Source organism: Gastrolobium bilobum, unplaced genomic scaffold (assembly GCF_033153095.1).
Source record: "Gastrolobium bilobum isolate Gb01-03AN ecotype WA unplaced genomic scaffold, APGP_CSIRO_Gbil_v1 utg6296, whole genome shotgun sequence".
NCBI lineage: Eukaryota > Viridiplantae > Streptophyta > Magnoliopsida > Fabales > Fabaceae > Gastrolobium > Gastrolobium bilobum.
The window spans coordinates 68,939-91,556 of NW_026897150.1; the positions used below are offsets into that span (position 1 = coordinate 68,939).

At 36.3% G+C, this 22,618-nt stretch overlaps 1 protein-coding gene across 1 annotated transcript in view; it reads left to right on the top strand.

The window, feature by feature from the left end:
* LOC133304532 (uncharacterized) overlaps positions 1–22,618 on the top strand; it is an 83,829-nt gene that overhangs the window by 22,347 nt on the left and 38,864 nt on the right. Inside the window, 12 exon segments of the mRNA XM_061504582.1 lie at positions 6,526–7,395; positions 7,586–7,859; positions 7,933–8,366; positions 8,525–8,651; positions 8,732–8,856; positions 11,194–11,849; positions 11,962–12,079; positions 12,171–12,287; positions 12,490–12,581; positions 13,428–13,582; positions 18,809–18,864; positions 22,025–22,238. Coding sequence (XP_061360566.1) covers positions 6,526–7,395; positions 7,586–7,859; positions 7,933–8,366; positions 8,525–8,651; positions 8,732–8,856; positions 11,194–11,849; positions 11,962–12,079; positions 12,171–12,287; positions 12,490–12,581; positions 13,428–13,582; positions 18,809–18,864; positions 22,025–22,238 — 3,238 coding nt within the window.

Consider the following 22,618-nt stretch of genomic DNA (forward strand, 5'->3'; position numbering starts at 1 on the left):
AATGTGTGATCAAGGAGGTGAGGACAGATCTAGACTTAGGACGGCTAAGTGACCACAACCATGGTGGTCCAAGGCGGAGCAATGACGTCACGCTCTGTCACTGCGCTCGTGGTGGGGGAGTGAGTCTTAAGAGTATCTAGAAGATATCGTATAACATTAACGCTATATCTTAATATAGTTTAATGTATGATCTATTAGGATTATTTTCTTTATTTCCTTATATTTCATGATTTGTTTCCTTACTTTAGGGTTTCCTTATTTAGTATAAATTGGGATAGTGCTTCGTCTATTGTAATCACATCAGTATAAAATATTATTGAGTCTTTTCCCTTCTTCTTCATCTATGACTAAATCCCAATAAATTCAACAAATATCAAATAACTCTATCTACTATATCTAACAATATTGATTAATAATAGGGAACTTTATCTAATATATGTAACATTATCTATTAATATAATATTACTCTAACTACTATTACAAACATGGCCAGATCCAGCTACATCATTGGGCCCAACCTTTTCTTTTCACATTCACCTTCCTAATTGGGGTATTGCTAATAACAGTGTGTTAGAGATATAAAAACATTCTTGGGCTTCACTTAATAGCTTGAGGTTTTTGGATATTTGTTTCTTGATATTGCATATTATACTGCAATGTATTAATAGTATTGTTAGATATAAAATCATTCATGAGCCTTCACTAAACAACTTAAGCTTTTACGGGTGTTGGTCCATGACATGTATTAATCCTATTAAGTACATGTACAAATGTCAACATTAACAGACTGGACTATAAAGCAAGGAACCGCAGATACTATAAAATGTCTTTCGTACTGATGTTGGATACTTGTCTGTATTGAATACTCCGCAAACACCATCATGTACTTCTAGCCTTCTATAATTTTCAGTTTTTATTTATGAATATTTTTGTGCCGCTACAAGTGGGATATCATAAGAATTTGATACATGTTAGTTTTCTATAATGTTTATAATGCCCAATGCTGAATTAAAAACTCTTTTTTCTTGATTTAACCCCTTAAATTTGGAGGCCCTAACTATTTTTATTTATTTATGATGATTTTCTGATGGCTTCTATGTTTTATGAGATGATATATAGAATTTTTGCTATGCATGTTATGTAGTATGTTGCCATGTTCTTATTTTTAAGTAAATTTCATATTCCTTTGTCATACCGATGTCGCAACCAATGCTGGTACAATGGTACTTCTATCTGTGCATCATAGCTTTAGAAGGTGTTTTGGAATTTTAAAGGGATATGTTAGAATAGATATGATTAGATACGATTAGATATGATTAGATATGATTAGATTACTTCCTATCTGTAAATATTATTCCTTTGGATTAGTTCTGGGCTTCTCATTTAAGCCCATTAGGGTCTCTATATATTGTAACTCTTTGTATCAGATTAATACACAACATATTATTTTATATTCAAGGTGGTACCAGAGCTCTTTTGTTCTCGGGATCCTCGTTTCCGCTTAAAAACTTGTTTTCGCTTTAAAACCTAAGCCCATTGCTTAGGAGTCCTCTTTTCTTTGCCGTGCGTCCTTCCGGCAAGCCATCAAGGGCTGTAAACCCCTTCTGAGTAATTCCCGAACGCGTTAGCACCTCCGACGGCCACCAAAACCACCGTCCGTCACTGTTCAGGCCGCTGGAGAAGTTTTCCGGCGAGTTTTCAGCCTGGACCGCACGCGATCAAGATCGTCTCCTCCTGGCGACCAAGTCTGTGGAAGTCTGGCCACCATCGCAGTCGTCACGCGCCGTCCAACTCCTCTGCGCGTGGGCCTCACGCGCTACCTTCTGCCCGTGCGTGTGCATTGTTCTGGCAGCTTTTTCCGGTCGGTCTTGGACAGAGAAGCTCGCCTCCTCCTCCTCTTTCCTGATTTGTGGTTGGTTCTCTGTGGGTCTGACTTTTTGTGCGCGCCTCTTCTTGATCAGTGATCAGGTTCGTTCCTATTTACTCGGTTTATATCTTTGTGATTTAATATAATGACAACAACTTCTCCTGTTCATTCGGAGGTCAGTTCTCCACCTCCTCCTGTCAAAAGTTCTCCCAATATCATCTCCACCAATGTTGGGTCCATTACCTCTTCAAAGTTGAAGGGTTATGTTAATTACAAGAACTGGGCCACCTCTGTTCGAGTTTGGTTCTTTGGACAGGGACATGGGAACCATCTCACGACTAAGTCTACTGATGTTCCTAAGGAGGAAAAATCTGATTGGGAAAAGATTGACAACCAGCTTCTGAGTATCCTTTGGCAGTCTATTGATCCAGTCGTCTTGGACATCTTCTATTCTTTTCAGACTTGCACTGAAGTGTGGGAGGAAGCAAAAAATCTCCACACTAATGATGTTCAGCAGCTCTATTTCATCATTCTCAGTTTATGGAACTGAGCAAATCATCCGACATTCAGATGGAGACATATGTTGGCAAAGGTCGATCTTTGATGCAGGCATATTTGGATATGTTGCCTTACCCTACTGATGCTTCTGCATATCGGAAACAGGTGGAACGTCTCTTTATAGTTGCCACACTGTCTGGTCTCCCCGAAGAATATGATAATGTCCGGGATACTATCTTGACTAGTGGGGATCCTGATCTATCAATGACGTATCAACGTCTTCTGAATCTTAATAAGAAATCTGCTGTTGGTGATTCCACTGCTCTAGTTTCCCGTACTGACTTTCGCGGGAACATTGGAGGTGGACGTGGTCGTGGTAGGGGCCAGGGAGGACGTGGCCCAGGAGGACGTGGTCAGCGACCTCGTTGTCATTATTGTCAGCAACTTGGTCATTATGAGGAACGTTGCTACATAAAGTATCCTCACTTGCGACCTTCTCATGCTGCTAATATAGCTCAATCGGATACTGCTTCAAATGGTACAGTCTCTCTATCCTCTGAAGACTATGCAGCACTCCAGACCCTTCTCAGGAAGGCCTCTCCTCAGTCTCAGGCCTCTGCTTCAGAAACTGGTAATCCCGTTCCTTGTGTTTCTCATTCTGCATCACTTGGTCCTTGGATATTTGACTCAGGTGCTACTCATCACCTCTGTGGTAATAAGGAACTCTTTTCTTCCCTTACATATTCTGATAATTTACCCTCTTTTACTCTTGGTGATGGCACTAAGGCCTCTGTTCATGGGATTGGACAAATCTATCTATTACATTCCTAACATCCCTTATAATTTAATTTCTGTTAGTAAATTGATCAACTCTCTTAACTGTATTGTCACCTTTTCAAACCTTTCTGTTTCTGTGCAAGACCCGGGTACGGGGAAGACGATTGGAGTGGGCCGTGAGTCACGGGGTCTGTTCTACCTGGTTGTGCCGAGTCCTTCCGTTGCTTGTTCTCTCACAGAATCTCCACAACTCATCCACAGTCGCCTCGGGCATCCTAGTTTTTGAAAATTACATAAGATGGTTCCTCTTTTATCCGGTCTTCAGACTTTAGATTGCCAGTCATGTCAGCAAGGAAAGCACATACGCTCCTCCTTTGCTCATCGAGTCAATAAACGAGCTGATGCTCCTTTTTCAATTATTCATTCAGATATTTAGGGTCCTAGTCGTAGTGTGTCTGTTTTAGGTTTTCGGTATTTTGTTACCTTTATTGATGATTTTTCCCGTTGTACTTGGATTTATTTAATGAAAAACCGTTCTGAGTTATTTTCTATTTATCAAAGATTCTCTGTTGAAATTCATACTCAATTTGGTGCTTCTATTCGTATTTTACGTAGTGATAATGCTAAGGAATTTGTTTCTGTTGACTTTTCTAATTTCTTAGCCACACAGGGTACTCTACACCAAACTATTTGTCCTCACACTCCACAACAAAATGGAGTAGCTGAACATAAGAATAGACATCTCATTGAGACTGCACGAACTCTTCTTATTCACATGCATGTTCCTCTTCACTTCTGGGCCGATGCAGTCCTTGCTTCTTGTTTTCTCATCAACCGTATGCCTTCATCTGTGCTTAATAATGACATTCTTTATAACTTATTGCTTCCAGATGTTCCTCTCTATCCTCTATCCCCACATGTCTTTGGTTGTACCTGTTTTGTTCATGATCTCACTCCTGGCATGGACAAGTTAACATCCAAAGCCGTTAAATGCATTTTTCTTGGTTATTCTCGTCTTCAAAAAGGTTATCGTTGTTACTCTCCCGATCTTAAGCGTTACTTAGTTTCCGCTGATGTCACCTTTCTTGATCAACAACCCTTTAATTCTATCCCATCTCAATTGTCACAGGTTGATCATGTTCTTCCTGTTCCTTTTCTTAACTTGTCTTTTCCAGCTGCAGGTGCTTCTATTCCAGATGAGCAACCTATAGCTTCTATACCTGAGGACCGTCTACTTCTCACCTATCAGCGTCGCAAAACTGTGCCTCCTATCGACTCGACTCTTGCTGACGCATTGCCCACTGCTGTTGATTCTTCTACTCCGGCTCCTTCACCAGAGGCTCTTCCCATTGCTCAAAGAAAAGGTACACGTACTACTCGTAACCCTTATCCTCTTTATACCTTTTTGAGCTATGACCGTCTTTCTCCACCTCATTTCACCTTTGTTTCTAGTCTTTCTTCTGTTTCTATTCCTAAGACCGCAGGTGAAGCACTTTCCCATCCAGGGTGGCGCCAAGCGATGTTTGATGAGATGACTGCACTTCATTCCAATGGCACTTGGGACCTTGTTTCTGCTCCTCCAGAGAAGTCTATCGTTGGTTGTCGCTGGGTTTTTACTGTGAAAGTTGGACCTGATGGCCATGTTGATCGACTCAAGGCACGCCTAGTTGCAAAGGGTTTTACTCAAATCTTTGGCCTTGATTATAGCGATACATTCTCTCCGGTCGCTAAGATGGCGTCAGTTCGCCTATTTCTTGCTCTTGCTGCTGTTCGTCACTGGCCACTCCTTCAACTTGACATAAAAAATGCCTTTCTTCATGGTGATTTACAAGAAGAAGTTTATATGGAGCAACCACCTGGTTTTGTTGCTCAGGGGGAGTCTGGGAAGGTGTGTCGTCTTCGAAAATTCTTATATGGTCTCAAGCAGTCTCCTCGGGCATGGTTCAGTCGCTTCAGTTCTGCTGTTTAGGCGTTTGGCTTAATTCGCAGTAAAGGTGACCATTCTGTATTTTATACGATCACATCTCCTGGTAAGTGCATCTATTTGTTAGTCTATGTTGATGACATCATCCTCACCGGGAGTGATCAAGCTGGAATTCGTCAGTTAAAACAGTATTTATTCAGTCAATTTCAAACAAAGGACCTCGGGAAGCTGCGTTACTTCTTGGGAATTGAGGTAGCACAATATAGACAGGGCATTTTTATCTGTCAAAGGAAGTATGCCTTGGATATCCTAGAAGAGACTGGTATGTTGGGGTGTAAACCAATTGATACACCCATGGATCCCAATGTCAAGTTATTGCCCGGACAGGGGGAGCTGTTATCTGATCCTGGTCGTTATCGGAGGCTAATTGGGAAGCTCAATTATCTTACGGTGACTAGGCCAGACATTTCTTTCGCTGTTAGTACGGTTAGTCAGTTCCTTGATTCCCCTTGTGATTCTCACTGGGATGCTGCTGTGAGGATCCTCCGATACATCAAAGGAGCATCAGGAAAAAGTTTGTTGTATTCAGATCAGGGAAATACAGAAATTTGTGGTTATTCAGATGCTGATTGGGCAGGATCACCCTCAGACAGGCGCTCTACTTTTGGCTATTGTGTTTTCTTTGGTGGAAACTTAATTTCTTGGAAGAGCAAGAAACAACCTGTTGTTGCTCGATCTAGTGCAGAAGCTGAATATCGTGCAATGGCAATTACTACATGTGAGTTAATCCGGTTAAAGCAGTTGATTCAGGAGCTTCGTCTTTGTGAACAGAAACAACCCATGACACTCATTTGTGATAATCAAGCTGCGCTACATATATCCTCTAATCCTGTATTTCATGAGAGAACCAAACATATAGAGATTGATTGTCACTTCATTTGAGAAAGGATTCAGTCAGGAGAAATCAAGATAGCTTTTGTCAACTCTAATGATCAACTAGCGGATGTCTTCACTAAAGCTCTTAGAGGTCCTCGGGTTGAATTCATTTGTAGCAAGCTTGGTGCTCACAATATATACGCACCAGCTTGAGGGGGAGTGTTAGAATAGATATGATTAGATACAATTAGATATGATTAGATTACTTCCTATCTGTAAATATTATTCCTTTGGATTAGTTCTGGGCTTCTCACTTAAGCCCATTAGGGTCTCTATATATTGTAACTCTTTGTATCTGATTAATACACAGCATATTACTTTATATTCAAGTGGATACATCAAAAGAAAAATTCGCTTTATTCAAACATTGAGGTAGTACTGGTGGAATTTTTTAAACTACGTGGTTATTTTGCTTTCCTTTTGCTTTGATGTGCAAGAGTATATTTAATAAACACATTTCTGTACTAATTTATATATGCATGTTGCCAAGTCATGACTAAAGGATCTTTTTCCCTATTGACAGGCAGTTGCAAGTTTATCTTCTGTGGTATCTTATCTGTTCAGTAGCTTTGAAGATGTTGATTGCATACGTCCTGAAATTATGAAACAAGAGGCATTGTTTGCAGGACCTGATAGCAGTGAGGCCACTATACGAGGGGCTTTACTGGCAAATAATATCTGCCCTTTTTTTATTAATGGGACCTGCAGATTTAAGTCGATGGATGTCATTCTTCATAATTCTAGGACGAGTAGTAATTTGGAAAGTTATACCAGAAAGTTTGACTTTTTAACCAGCAACAAATTGGCTGAGCAAAAGTTTCCTGACTTTGGAATTTGGATTTCTTTTCAGCAGGCAACTACTGTAATATCTTGTGAAGAAGGGAAAATGGATCTCCTCACTGATTTATCAGAAGTCATGTCTTTTGTTTTTGAATATCAGAACTCAATTGGAAACAGCAATGATCATGTTGTACTTGAAAATCTTGTATTGCGCTCTGTTAATTGTTTACATGAAATATCTCTTTCTAGTTTCGCATTTACTTTATGTTTGGGTCTGGATCAGAATACTTCATCTTTGGGAAATGAGAGCAAAACTATTGGTAGTTTTAATTCTGATGGTAATATATCTTACTTGGTACGAGAAACCAATTTGACAGTTTCTGAAAGATCAAATAATCAATCTCTCTGCTTAGTTAAAAAAATGGGGTCTCCTACAAATACCAGTGCGCCAGCTTTAGCAAGTCGCTGGTTACTAATAAATGTTGCAGTGACTAATATCTTCATAGGAAGATACTCAATGAAGAGTGATCTGGTTCAAGCACATAAATCAAATAAGCTTCAGGCATTGCTTTCTATCGGTGGAGAGTTTCGTTTGATATCCTGGGAGATCCAGGTAATAATTTGAAGATCTAGTGAGGGCATATAATCTCTCGGGCATGTTCCTGCATCTATATCCTTCTATTACAAATTGAATCTCAAGGAGTTTATCTATTTTACAGATGAAACTGTTTTTTGTTAATGCTAAGATCTCAAGATTTAAAATTTACATCTTGTCCTAATAAATTATAAATATTATTGGGCAGGGTGGTCTAATTGTTCTTGAAACAGCATCTTTGGCAATGGCCATTGATAACTATTCTTCATATCTTCACTATATTGGGAATCTCACTTCTCATGCACAGCAACCTAATAAAGGTATCAGGAAGGCACATCATGACAAAGAGAGCGATGATCTTGATGATGAGATTGATCAAGGGACTGTTAGCACATCTCAACAAGCTGAAAGTGGATTGCCGGATGCATTTGACTTATCTTTGTCTTACTTTTCTCTTGTTTTAGCACTTGAAAACGAATCTGGTAATTAACGTCTTCTCTAGTTTTGCAGTGTAAATGGGAAATTTTTTGTTAAATATGCAATTCATTACTGCAGGTGGTATCCGAGAAATTGTACTGGAAGTTGATATCCATCTGAAATTTGAATTGGCAACTATTGGGAGAAAATTAACAGTTGACCTTTCTCGTCTGTCAATCCTTTCTCAAATTATTCATGAGAGAGTGGATGATGAAACATCAATTCCTCATTTTTCTTCTGTCACATCAAAAGATTTGTCATCTCACCTTGCATCTGCAGATCCTTTTTCAGGATTTCAGAACTATGGTGAATTGAAATCAGTTAGTGATGCAAGTAGTTCAAAAGAGCCTGTTCCTCTCCAGTTAAGTCATCGGAACCAAATTTTGAAAGCATTAAGAGCTTTCATGTCACTAGAAAGGCCAGATAATGGTTCTTTGCATTTGTCTCGGTGTTGGTTTGGCATTGGTTCTCTTTCAGGTTTTGATATAACACTTTCTGTATCTGAAATTCAGGTGAACTTTCCTACTAATTATAATGTTTTGTCAGTAATTGTACCTGCTGCTGTTATTGTAAAATTAAATTTTGCAATCTTGTATTATTAATTTTTCTTTCTAGCATGTACTGCTACTAAAGGTATGTTACGTTTGTTTCATTTATCCAAATATGCCAGACAATTTTGTCAATGGCCTCCTCACTCTCTGGGATATCCAGTCAGAATACAGTAAGAGAATTGGAGAGAAACCATTGTTCTACTAGGCATGAAGTTGACAATAGTTTGGAAGCAATGATTCCTGATGGTACTCAGACTCAAGCTTTATGTTATCTGTTTATAATCTTTTGGAAAATTGCTGTTGTAATTAGCCATGATCTCGTGTAGGGGCAATTGTTGCTATTCAAGATGTCAACCAACACATGTATTTTACTGTTGAAGGAGAAGAAAAGACTTTCAGTATTGGCGGTGTCATTCATTATTCTCTTGTAGGAGAAAGGGCTCTTTTCAGGGTATGAAATAAGTCCAGCTTATCTGCCTTTCTATTTTATTTTATTTTTTGGGAGTCTTTGTTCAATCATTGACTCTATCTGCAATTGCTGCAAACTTTGCTGATCTCTCTCTCCTTTTAGTAATCAATACTTGAAGACCTTGTCGAACTCTTGATTATCTGTTTTTAAAAAAAGGTATTTTTAGAGACTTAACAAGATATGTGCAAGAAAACTACCTTTCAAAGTCTGTACTAGAAGGAATAATGTGTAGTTACTATATTGTAATAATGTGTTATGTTAGTTGTAGGCAGTTATGAGTAGTTTATGATTTGTGGGCAGTTTAGGACAGTTACTATACTGTAATAAGCAGATAAATTATTTCTCAGTTAGGAAAAAAGTCAGTTAATGTTTTATGTAAGGGAAGTTAGTGAAGGAGAGTGCTCCTTGGAGAGATCTAACCTCTTGTATGTATTGTACGCGAACAATTTTTTGTGGAATGTAAGGAAGTCTTGCAGAATTTATTCTTTATTTACTGTTAATTGAAGTTGAGGAAAACAGGAACACAATGTAACATTGCACTGAGGTTTATTGTTCTTGAACTGTTGTTTAGAATATCTTCATTGGCCACTTATTAAGTCAATAATGCTGCTAGTTGTGCTTGGTGTGATTTTTATGTATAAGATATGAATATGACTTGAAATTTGTGTTCTATGAATTCTTCTAGTTCAATTAAGAGGATGCTTTGGCAAACTTCAGTGGTTGGATGCTTAGGCTTTTGCTTGTGGAATACAGTATAGTTGTCTTCTGTCTTAACCAAATTTATTGCTTGTTATACAACCATATCATCTAACAGATCAAGCTAGTAAGTAAAGATCCAATCAATGATTTTAATATTATGTATATATTATATTTCTCTAACACACCCTCTAACGTAAGAGTCCCTTGGACTTCAAGCGTGGATATTGCTTTGGCCCAATTTTTTGGTTCTAACTTGTGTTGACTTATTTCCACTAAAAAGTGGGGGGCTGTGAGAATTGAACTCGTAACCCCGTGGTCACCGAGGCTTTAGTACCATGATAAACAACCATTTCAACTCAACAACTCAAGTTGGTAGTGAAGGTCCATCAATAGTTTTATATATATATATATATATATATATATATATATATATATATAGGGCTCTAATACCATGTAAAGAACCAATTCAACCCAAAAGCTTAAGCTGTTGGATGAGGGCCTTTTTAATGGTTTATACTATTCTCTAATAGTAAGGTATGTGGCAGTGAGGATGACTTCACCCCAAAATTGCTTGGGAGAATTGGATGATATGATGAGAGCTCTAGCCACTTCTAGGATATGTCTAGTGTTTCTTTCTGCAAGGTCATTCTGTTGGGGTGTGTTAACACGAGAGCTTTGATGGATTATGCCATGTGTATGGAGATAGTAGATAAGGTCATGGTGGAAATAGTCTTTAGCATTATCGGACCTCAGAATTTGAATATTAGTTTGAAATTGGTTTCTAATAAGCATGTGAAAGTTTTTAAAGGTTGCCAGAACTTCAGATTTTGTTTTTAGGAGGTACACCCAAGTTACCCCTATAAAGGTTAAATATACCCTTGAGGTGAGTAAGTTGCTTTCCCATGTTTAGAAAGTTGACAAATTTCGTAAGCTGGAAAAAGGAATAATGTGTAGTTACTGTATTGTAATAATGTGTTATGTTAGCTGTAGGCAGTTATGGGTAGTTTATGATTTGTGAACAGTATAGGACAATTACTATGTTGTAATAGAGGATAAATTTCTCCTCAGTTCAGAAGAAAGTCAGTTAATGTTTTATGAAGGGTAGTTAGTGAAAGATAATGCTCCATGAGGAGGTCTGACCTCTTTTATGTATTGTGTGTGAACAATTTCTGTGGGATGTAAGGAAGTATTGCAATTTTTATTCTTTATTTACTGTTAGTTGAAGTTGAGGAAATTTGAAACACAATATTGCAATGGGGTTTGTAGTTCTCTAGGACTGTTGTTTAGAATATCTTCATTAGTTGCTTATTAAGTCAGTAATGGTGCTTGTTGTTGTGCTCGGTGTGATTTTTATGTATATGTTCGTGAATATGATTTTAAATATGTATTCTATGAAATCTTCTATTTCAATTGAGAGATGCTTTGGCAAACTTCAGTGGTTGGATGCTCAGGTTTATGCTTGTCGAATACGGTATAGTTGTCTTTTATCTTTCACTGCTTCATTTTCGAGCTAAATTTTCCTTTCATCTTAATTCTCTGATTGGAAATGTTGGTTGTCCTTAGTTTTTGTGGTTTCATGATGTGCATGTAGCAAATGTATTAACTAAAGCTTTTCTGCAGGTCAAACACTGCATCCAAAGGAGATGGAAGTCTACAGTTTTGTGGTTTTCTTTGGTATCATTGTTTGCTAGGAATGAGATGGGTGTGCCATTGAGATTAAATTTTCGGCCAGGATCATGTTTTGTTGACGTCTCCTGTACTAATGATGGAGGATGTGCACTCTGGCGAGTCTATCCTCTTGAGAGTGAAAATTATGAAGGAGTTACTGACTGGGAGGCTTGCAATCAATCAGTGAAGAGAACTTTCTACCTTTTGAACCAAAAGAATAACTGTGCTATTGCTTTTGCTGATGGTGCTCCAGAATTTGTCAGGAAGCCGGGGAATCCAATCAAGTTCAAAGTTTTTAATGATCTTTCTGTTCCTTATGATGTTTCAGAGACAGCTAGCTACCCGAGAATGGCACCGCAAACTAGTTTGCATGCTAATGAAGAAAGTACTTCTTGGCAGTGTGGAAAAATTCCGTGTATTGATATTAAAATTGAGAAAATTTCTCTGAATATTGTTCATGAGCTTTCGGATACAGAAGATCTCTTCCCTCTCATTCGGTTATTCGTCAACAATACACAACTTATCATACAAAGTTTAGCTACAAAATCCCGGGTCATAAGCACATCAAGTGCAGTACTACATTATTTTGATGCTCAAAGGAATTTATGGTTTGTCTAAATTCCCATCTGAGTTGTACATTTCCTTTTTACCAATCACATTTTATTTGAACTACATTATTGATTTTTTTTTTTTTTTTTTATATTTTTTATTTTATTTTAGGGGAGAGTTTCTCCATCCTGTTGAAATTTGCTCTTTTTACCGATGTAATGTTCAAGTCCAGCTTTCAGAATATGCATCTCGTGCTGTTCCTGTTAATTTCTTCTGCAGAATTAAAGAGGTTGTTAGTCATATTTGATTTTATGGTTTTTTTTTACTTTCATTTGGACTTTCTATCACTATTTTCTAAACTTTCTTGATCGTCTGGGCAGCTGGATGTATCCCTAAGTGAGAATTCGTTGGATGTGCTTCTCTTTATGATTGGGAAATTGAACCTTTCTGGTCCTTATTCACTGCGAAGCTCCATGATTCTGGCTAACTGCTGCAAGGTTCTCTTTTTTAAAAATTGAACCTTGCTTGATGTTTCTTCTCTCATTTTCCATTTTTACTTAACACACAATTTCTTATTTGAGCTTCTCTTTGTCTATGTCTTGCATACCTTAAGTCAAATATCCTGATTTTTAAGCACCACCAAATTGATGATGCGATTGGTGTCAATACAATCAACTAATAATAATTGCTAGATGGCAGGTGGAGAATCAGTCAGGCTTAAATCTTCTTTTTCATTTCAATCAGCAAGGGGTAACAATACCCAGAAAACAGTCTGCCTCCGTTTTATTAAGGTATGCAGTTTATCATGCACTGTCATGTACATAATGTGTTATAAAATATCAAACAAGTTTACTTATGGAGAGTGTACATGATATAGTTCTTATTATGGAAAGTGTAAGCTTTTTGGCACACAAAAGAACTTTTATTCGCAGACTAATTTGATTTCCATTTTCATCCATAGCGTGTGTATTCCTGATTAATTATTCTTTGTTGTTATTTTTTAGAGATATAAAATAAAACTACTCATGTGTCTTCACCTAATGGTTAAAGCTTTTGGGATGGTTGATTTATGACATGGTATGAGAGCCTCTTTGGTCAAGTGATTTGGAGTTCGATCCTTGTCGTCTCCATTCTTCTAATAAAATTGAATTTTAGCACAAGGAAGGTGGGGCTTGTGCATTATCATCGCTTCGAGCCCAAAGGGCTCTTGTGTTAAGGGGTATGTTAGAGATATAACATAAGATCATTTATCTGTTTTCATCTATCAGTTTAAATTTTTTGGGATAGTTGGTTCATGACATTTGTAAATAATATTTCACAATCATTTTGATTCTAAATTTGACTATTTCATCCTAGATCTTGATTTTTGCCTCATCCAGGTTGATATTATATTGTTGGATGGTAGGTCTTGATACTTGTGTTCAGATTTTGTGCTTGTATGATGTTGTGGGAAGGTTTCCAAAGGATCTCATCTTTCCCTTTTCTCTTTCCTATCCTGCTCTCTTCTATTTTGAGAACTTGAGGCATGTAATTAAGTTATTGTTCGTTCATATTTGTTGTTGGATATCAAAATTTTAATGGTTAATATTGGATACCTATTTTTCAATGATTGGGAATTTGTGTTTGTTTTGTGACAGGAGGCTATCTGACTTTAAAAATCGAGATTCAGAAGCTGCAACTTCTATTTCTATCCAACTTGCTGATTTTGGTTCGCTTGCAACTTCTTCTATTCATCTCTTACTTTCACAAACACAAACTTTTGCTTGGAGAACCCGAATAATGTCAAGAGAAGGTCTTTCTTAACTACTATATTGTCCATGCATTTTCGTTAAATAATTTTTTATCAGCTGGGCTGGCCTATGTAAACCAAGATTACCTAATATGCTCTAGAGTAAAATTGTTTAAAGATAAATTTTGTTACTATGGCTCCTTGTCTAAAGAAATAACAATTCTTGATTTCTTTTCCTCTCTCCTAAAGTTGTTTCGAGCCTTCCAAGTGACAATATTAAAAACCTAATATAGACACGATTTGACTTGAACCCTATATTTCGGAATGAACAACAGAAAAGCGAGTATTAGCTCATTTATTGACCTGACTCGTGAAGGAAGAACGTGTGTTTTCCCCGCTGGAGCTTGGATGTCCAAGACGACTATAAATAAGCTCTAGAGAGTTTGTGATGGAACATGCCACTGGGGAGCTAGGCGTAGCAAGATGGTAGATATCTCATGACACGTCCTACTCCAATTGTCCTTCCCATACTCGGATCCTGCACAAAAGCAAAATTTTAGTTAATCTAATGGAGCACGAAAGAGGACGAGCTAGTTGACTAATAAATTTGGAATTAAAAGGGAAGCCAGAGACACAAAGCACAAAACTCAAAGGTAAGGAGGAATATGGTTGGCTTGTCTGATATCACAAACAATTCGCTTGGTGCCATAGATAAGGATAAAGCAAATTATCAAATAGGTAAGAGAAGTAAGAAGATCCCTATTACCTCGGTGGTGATAAGAAACACCATAGTCAATTATCCAAAGCTCAAGAGACAGTTGAGAATAATAAGTAGCAAGATTACCGGTGTCCATAGCGGACTTGTGTCGGAGGAAAGTCTCATATTTTGCACTAAAATAGTCACGGAGGAAGTAAAGTGTAAAATCCCAGAAAAATAATAGTAATTTACAATAATAATATATTAATAATAATAATAAATTACAAATTAGTAGTAATAATAATAAATTACAAATTAGTAGTAATAATAATAATGTATATATATATTATTAGGACTAATGATAAATTGCGATTAATTGAATTATTAATTGATTGATCATTTATGCATTAATATTTGATTGGTAATGTGATTAGATTAGGATGAGTTAACAATTTTTATTTGATTGGATTAGATATGATAAAGCCCATATCTCCAGCTATAAATAGAGGTTTAGCGTAACCCTAACCAATCTTCAGTATTTCTCTTCTCCTCTGCTACTCTCTCTTCTTACTTCAAAATTTTATTTTATTTTATTTATTTTTATTTTATTATTTTCCTTTGGTTATCAATCGCTTCTCTGCTCAAATCATTATTTTCTTTTGGTTACCAACCGCTTCTCTACTCAAATCACTATTTCTTTTAGGGTTAGCAAACACGGAGACCAGGTAATCCTAATTCCTAGGTGTTCTTAGGTTAATTTTGTATGAACAATACTTTTTAGGTAATTTTTATTTAAATTACTACATACTATAATTATAATAATTTTTGGAAAACTTTATTATTTTGGAAATTATGATTATGTGCAATATATGATATAAAAATTGATTTTTGTGCAATATATGGATCTTATTGAATAAATTTGGAAATTATGATTATGATATGAGAATTGATTATGTATAATGGATCTTATTGAATATTTCTGGAAATTATGGTACTCTTTAAGAAAAACTTTTCAAATATGTGTTTTATGATTGAATTTGAATATTTATATGATTGAATTATTTGAATAACTATGATAATTGATGTGATGAGATTATTTGAATGACGATGATTGGATTTGAGTTTTACTATTATAAATGTGGAATATTTGAATTATTTGGGAAGTTATGATGATGATCGTATTTGGGTTTTACTATTATAAATGTGGAATATTTGAATTATTTGGAAAGTTATGATGATGATCAGATTTGGGTTTTACTATGATAAATGTTGAAGATTTGAATTGTTATATCCTTAAATAAATTGGAAAGTTATGATGATTTGGGTTTTACTATGATAAATGTGGAATATTTGAATCATCATATCCCTTAAATAAATTCGAAAATTTATGATGATAGATGTTTGAATTATGGTACTCTGGAAAATTATGATGCCCTTGAGAAACTCATTTAGAAATGATAATACTTAAAGATTAAATAATTATGATTGAATTTTTCGTAATTGTGTGTTTGAAATAAATTAATAGTAGGAGGATAGCTTTGGGAAGGTACCTCCTAAAGTGAGGAACACGACCTTTGGGCTTTATGCTTCCGATATATTTATACGATGTGAACAAATATTATCCGTTTTTCCCAAAGTGGTGTTTGGCAGGGTTTTCTGGGATACTAGTAGCAACTTTGGGAAGATGTGTGCACACTAGGAAGATATGTTTTGATTATGGCCAATTTGATTATTTGTGACTGACAGGGTTTCCTGGGTCAAAGGGTAGACTGACAGGGTTTCCCGGGTCTACCATGGTTCTCTTCCCACTAAAGGAATTTAATAAAGATAAATTATAAAAATAGATTTAATATATATATATATATATATATATATATATATATATATATATATGATGAATATTGAAATTGTTGTGATTACATTTTTGATTTGATTATTATTTTGAATTATATAATTATGTTTTGATTAGGATTACCAGCTTTGCTGACTTTTGTGTTTGTGTTTGTTGATTGCAATGATCCTTCGGGGGACTAGACTTTCAGTAAATCAGGTTGCAAGGAATGGGCTAGTAGTGGGCAGGATAACGACTCAGAATTTTTAGCTAATCATAAATATTATGTATAAAAACGTAGTCTTTGTTTTTTATTTGAATGTAATAGAGTTAGCCTTGCACTTGTCCCTGTACAGGTGCAGCAGTAACATTTCCTCAAATTAGTTTTAGATTAGCCTCCGAAATATTTTTATGATCATAAATAAATAAAACGTGAATTTTGACAATTTCTTTATTATAAGAATGTTTTATAAATTGTTAGAAATTTGGGAGTGTTAGATAAAGGGTGATGTAGTCTCGATTGAGCAAAGTTGGCAAAGGGTGGTTTTCCATGCTTCTCCAACATTGCTATCTCATATGGCCTAAATTCTGACAATGATTGCACTGATGCCTTTGTCTGCGCCCATGACCACGACCACATCCATTGTTCCCATTGGAGTCATTGGCATAAGAGACGAGAGTAGCAAAATCTGACATTGGCATGCATGTCTGAAGAAGCAAAAATGGATGCAGGCTCATCATAGATGTTCAATAGCCGCTGGAATGTTTGTGACAGGGAAGGCGTATCAACGATGGTCAAAATTTGTTGGCGAATCGCATCTAACTCCCGTGGAAGACTAGAAGGAGCAATGACCATAAAGAAGTACTAATGCAACTTCTTGTGCTCAAATAGATCCTTGTTGGGCGCAACAAAGCATAAAACTATTGCATAAAAATTCGAACCTTGGCAAGATAATTTTCCATGTGTCTGGTGACTTGCGCAACTCCATCATATGAGAGACAATAGAATATAATTGTTGGATGCTATTCGCGTAGCAATTTTTGGCTTCTTTCCATACCTTATAGTAGCTCTTGAAATAAAGGTCAACGATGTCCGAATCATTAGATTGCCAAAGAATGCTTAGAAGTTGGCCATCGACCCTCTTTATTTAGACTATTGGCCTTGGGAATATCTTCAAGTGACATGATGAGATGATTCAAATATCCTTGACTAGTAAACCAGATCTTAATAAAGGTATACCACAGTTTGTATGTAGCTAACCCAGTCAACTTTTTGGTGGTAATAAACGGTATATTCATATTAGCGAGCCCACAGGAGCATAGAGCGGTTGGTCTAGAAGAATTTTGGTTAGAGCTTACAGAAACGGTAGAGGAAGAGACCCTCGTCTAAAATATGGGTGGTTACTTGCGAGGAAACGCCAGAAAAGTGACCAAATCATCGGTTGGCTTGCCATAACATGATTGATTGGGGTGGATCCATTGACATGTGAGGCCAATTCATAATAGAGGGGAGCGAGGCGAGCTCATCTATGGTGCTATGGCTAGAGGTAGAATAGCCGCAAACTTCCTCAGGTGTGTGAGAGTGCTTCGATCCTTCGACTGAGATGGCGTATGCATAGAAAGAACTGTCGTGAGGAGGCGGTTTCAATTGCTGGAAGTCCGTTGGGAGAAGTCGCCAAAAAAGTTGCTGGCTGCGGTGGGGTGGGGTCGAACAGCGATCAAACAGTGGCTGATAACGGTGGAACGGGTCATAGACTGTTGTAGATCTGCTGGTAGTATGCATGACAGTGATGACTTGCTGTTAAGATGTACAACCATTGGGCAATGTGCCAAGTGGGATTAGTGTCTCGTGGAAGCATAGCATCGTAGATCGAGAGCTTGGATACCAACTTGAAGTTAATGGAAATGTGTATCAAATCACACCACACAAGGATTTTATTTATAATAATGAGTTATATGGGCTTGGGCCCTATTTACACGACTTAGTAAAATAACACATACTGGGAAGAGTGACCAAAATGCCACTGTTCCCTAACTTTTTTTCCTAAATACCACAGCAACAGTGTTAATTCTCAATATGGCACGTGGACAAGTTCGTTGGGCACTGTAATGAACTCAGTTTGCTGATGTGTCACGTTCCTGGTGGACACGAAGTTCGCTACTCCAGGTAGCGAACCTAGTTGCAATTAATGCACCTGCACGTTTCCACCTGCCACGATGACACATGGCAGACATGCAATGAAGTTCGCTAGGGCGGGCAGCAAACTTCGTTGCATGTCTGCCACGTGGCGTGACAGGTGAAAACGTACATTAATTGCAACCAAGTTCGCTACAATGCCCAGCGAACTTGCCCACGTGGCATATTGGAAATTAACACTGTTGGCGTGGTATTTAGGGAAAAAAGTTGAGGAACGATGGCATTTTGGACACTGTTCCCAAATCCTGTATGTATATTCTAACATAAATTACATTTCTTAAGTAGTGTGTTGCTTTAAGTGAAATATCAATTTTCATATTATATCTTCTTGAATCATTTATGACATACAATATAAATACGATTATCTGATCATGAAGGAGAATGATTGGTAAACAAGATATTTCATATTTATTCATTACTCTACATTGTTAACCATGGCTAAGGAATTGAGTGGTCAAGGATGTTGCATGTTCTTAACTTTTGTGGTTTATTCATTGGCTTAATATTTAAGATCATGCAAATTTTACCAAGCTGTCCTTATCTTTTTTATTTTTCATTGAACAGATTCAAGAACATTCCCCGGGCCAATGTTTGTGGTTAACATTTCTAGAAGTTCAGAGGTATCTGCAAATGTCATTGTTCTATACCTAAATAATTGCTTTCCATTTATAACATATATTTGTTGCAAATATGAAATTGGGTTAATATAAATTTTAAAAGTAATAAATAGAATTATTATAATCAATAAAATAAAATATTTAAAAATGAGTGTATGTATTTATATATGTATATATATATATATAATATTAATAATTTCCTTTTATTAAATTATTAAATAAATCAATTAAATACAATCAATAATAATATACATTATTTAAAAATATTAAAATTAAATTACAAATTTAAATATAATCCGACATTTTATAATTTTATAAAACTAGGTTGTTAAATCGCAATTCATGTCATGAATCGTGAATCGTATTGAACTATATATTTGAAAACATAATAAAAAATGACTTAAAATTATATAATTTCATAAAAATTCAAATTCCAAAATAAAATCTAACTAACGAAATACATAAGTAACCAAATTTAAAACAAGTTATTCTCCTACTCATCAATCGTCAACAGTAATGAATGCAACTCTTCTAGGTGCATCATCTTCCCCTACTAGGAAAAGATTCCCTCTCGAATCTGATTTGTCTTCATTGATATCAACATCTTCAGGTGGTAACCCAAGTGACGACTCTTCTGGTACAATATTACTAAATTCCCTAATTAAGGGTAGAACTTATGAATGCAACTCGTTGATACGCTTGACATATTCATCTGCATTTGAATTAAACTGCCTAGGGACTTGAAATGTTGTGAGTTCTAAAAGAGTAACTGGACTATGCCCATAGACTATCTCAAAAGGACTATTGCCTGTAGTTCGGTTTTATGATCGTATCTGTGAATCATCATAGGCAAATTCTGCCTGAGGTAACATCAAGTTCCATTGTCGCGTACTACCTCCACTTAAACTTCCACCAAAAGTTAAATCATTATCTCTATGGAGCACAAGGTTGCTATGTCGATTGTGCCCAAGTTCACAATTTTGCTTGCAAAGTAAAGTCTTTGGATCATTCCCCATGGCATCTTTGGATTGATCTTTAGCTTTGTCTAAGATATTTGGATTTTCAGTAATTGACTTTCCACCAATACTTCATTTTCAATGAAAGTACAATGTGAATAATGAAAACCAATATCTTATATGTTCATTTTAAAGTTTGCATCTAAAGCCTTCATTCTTGCAGCTCCCTCTCTCTTTTATCATGTTGCAACTTGCCTCCTCTAGTGCACTTCGTCTGAAAGATGTTATGCCTAAGCCACAATTCATCTTCTCTATAGCATCATTTAAAGCGCTATTGGCAATTAGGGACTCACCATAATCACTAAAGAATTTCATCTGCCTCTGGATTCTCATCGTACTGCTCCCCATCATATTTATCATAGACAGGGAACTCGTCATAGACTGGAGTATCGACAATTGGATTCTCATCATCTTGCTCTCCATCAAATTCATCATAGACATGGACCTCGTCATAAAGTGGAGCCTCAACAAGTGGATACTCATTGTGCTGCTCTTCATTGGATTTATATTAGAGAAGGATCCCGTCATATGCTGGAGCTTTTATAAGAGTCAAAATCTCGTCATTTAGACAATACGTAGCGAAGTGCCCAATCCACTGATACTTGTAGCACATCTCGGCTATAGCTCCCCCTCTAGTAGATTTGTTACTACTTCGTTCTTCCTTGAAAGAACAAGTTTGGAAATGGATTCCTTGGCTACCATTGGTGTCGGATTAGCAATTGTCACCGACTTAGGAAACTGACTCTAAAATTTGAGATTGTTTTCCTTCCTTTTGCACTACCCTTTCACTTTTAAAAGCCAATCTACACACATCATTATAGCTCCAATATTGATACAACTAAACAACATCGGAAATCTCAATTCGCAACCTTTTCAAATATCAAGAAATCGTTTGTTCATCTTCCTTAACCACATCACAACACATCCTCAAGCGGTCAAACTCATTGATTTATGTTCAACTGTTAAATCGTCCTGCTTTATGTTGTGATATTTGATAAATGCTTCCTCCCTGTAATAATTAGGCAGAAACTTCTTTCGTAGCAACTTCTTCATCTCATCCCATATCATAATCTTTGATTTTCCCTCCCTAACACGTATTTTCACGTGCTTCCACCAAATAGAGGCATGCTTCCTCAATATGATCACCACCAATTTGACCTTCTAGTGTTCGGTTAGATCTTTCATGTCAAAGATCTTCTCAACGGTATACAACCAATTGATAAACTCATCCAGATGAGTTTTGCCCTTAACCTCAGGAATCTTGATCATCTTCACAATATTTGGAAGAGAGGATTGAACTTTGCAACAAATTCCTTAATTCCGCTTTTGATTCAAAACCGTAAAGAGATTGACGTCTCTCTCCTCGTAATCAGATGCATCTCAGGATTCCATCTTGTCTTCAGTTTGAACAGACAACTGTGATCTTGCAAATTGTCGTTCTAGTTCCTCAACTCGTTGTCATAGGTCTTTGTTTTCTATGTCGTGTAGGTCTCTCTGATACGAGTGTTCATCTTGGTCTCTAGAGCAATTCCATGTCCCCAGCCATTGTGAACCTGCCATCCATGCCCAACATGATTCTGTTCAGCCATTAGCGAAAGCCAATCTGAGCTCTGGATACCAACTAATGTCGAAACACATAGAAAAGAGACTGAACAAACGAATTTGAGATTGATAAGGAGAACCCTTCTTCTCAAAACCAATAATCAATATTCAAAATGTATTAACCTATAATTTGAGTCCTCGACACCCTTCTATATGTTGTTAATTTAAAGATAGCTTATTACAAATCAATCAGCAAAAAAGTAAGCCTAAAATAAGAAAATAATTAAAATAAAAATGCAAAATTATGATATTGTTATTAAAAATAAAAAATAAACTAAAAAGCCCAAAATGATGCACGTAAGCAGACACGGACACTTCAAGCCAATTTTAGTTGCATCATGGTCTATTTAGATTCACACATTTGATCTGTATCGTTTTTGTTTTGTATCGATTTGCATCATGTGTTACTAATTATCATAAAATAAAAATAGTTGTGTGCATATATATATATATATATATATATATATATATATATATATATATAATTCATAGAGATAATTTTCTCATCTACATCAATAAGGCTTAATGATTATATTTTTTTTTAGGTTGGTTTGTTTGTTGTGGTTTCGCCTTTGATCAGAATACATAATGAAACTGCGTTTTCAATGGAACTTCAATTCCAGCGACTTGAGCCAAAGGAGGATGAGTTTGCTTCTGTGTTGTTGAAACCAGGGGATTCAATTGATGATTGCATGGCGATGTTTGACGCTATAAACTTCTCTGGGGGAGTAAAGAGGGCTTTAATGTCTTTAAGTGTTGGTATACGCTTTCATCTCTATGTAATTTTATCGTTTGCTATTCTTTTTCATTTCAAACATCTTTTCTCCTCTTTCCTATTCTCTACTTCTCAGATGCACCACTATCACTCCTAGATATTTTAGCATTATTTTTTAAATATTGTTCTATCATTATTTTGATGCATTGTGCTTTGCTACATGAAAGGTGAATATGATTGTGTGTGTGCCTGCTTAGTATTCGTAGCTCTTTTGTCTTAGTTAATTATGCTGGATTTTCTCTTAACTTTGCTATTCAAATTGTTATTCTTGATTTCTAGACATTTAATTTTACTAGAATTCAAGATGGAGTCTTGGATTAAGTTCCTTCCTAATTAGCCATATACCACATAAATGATGCCAAGG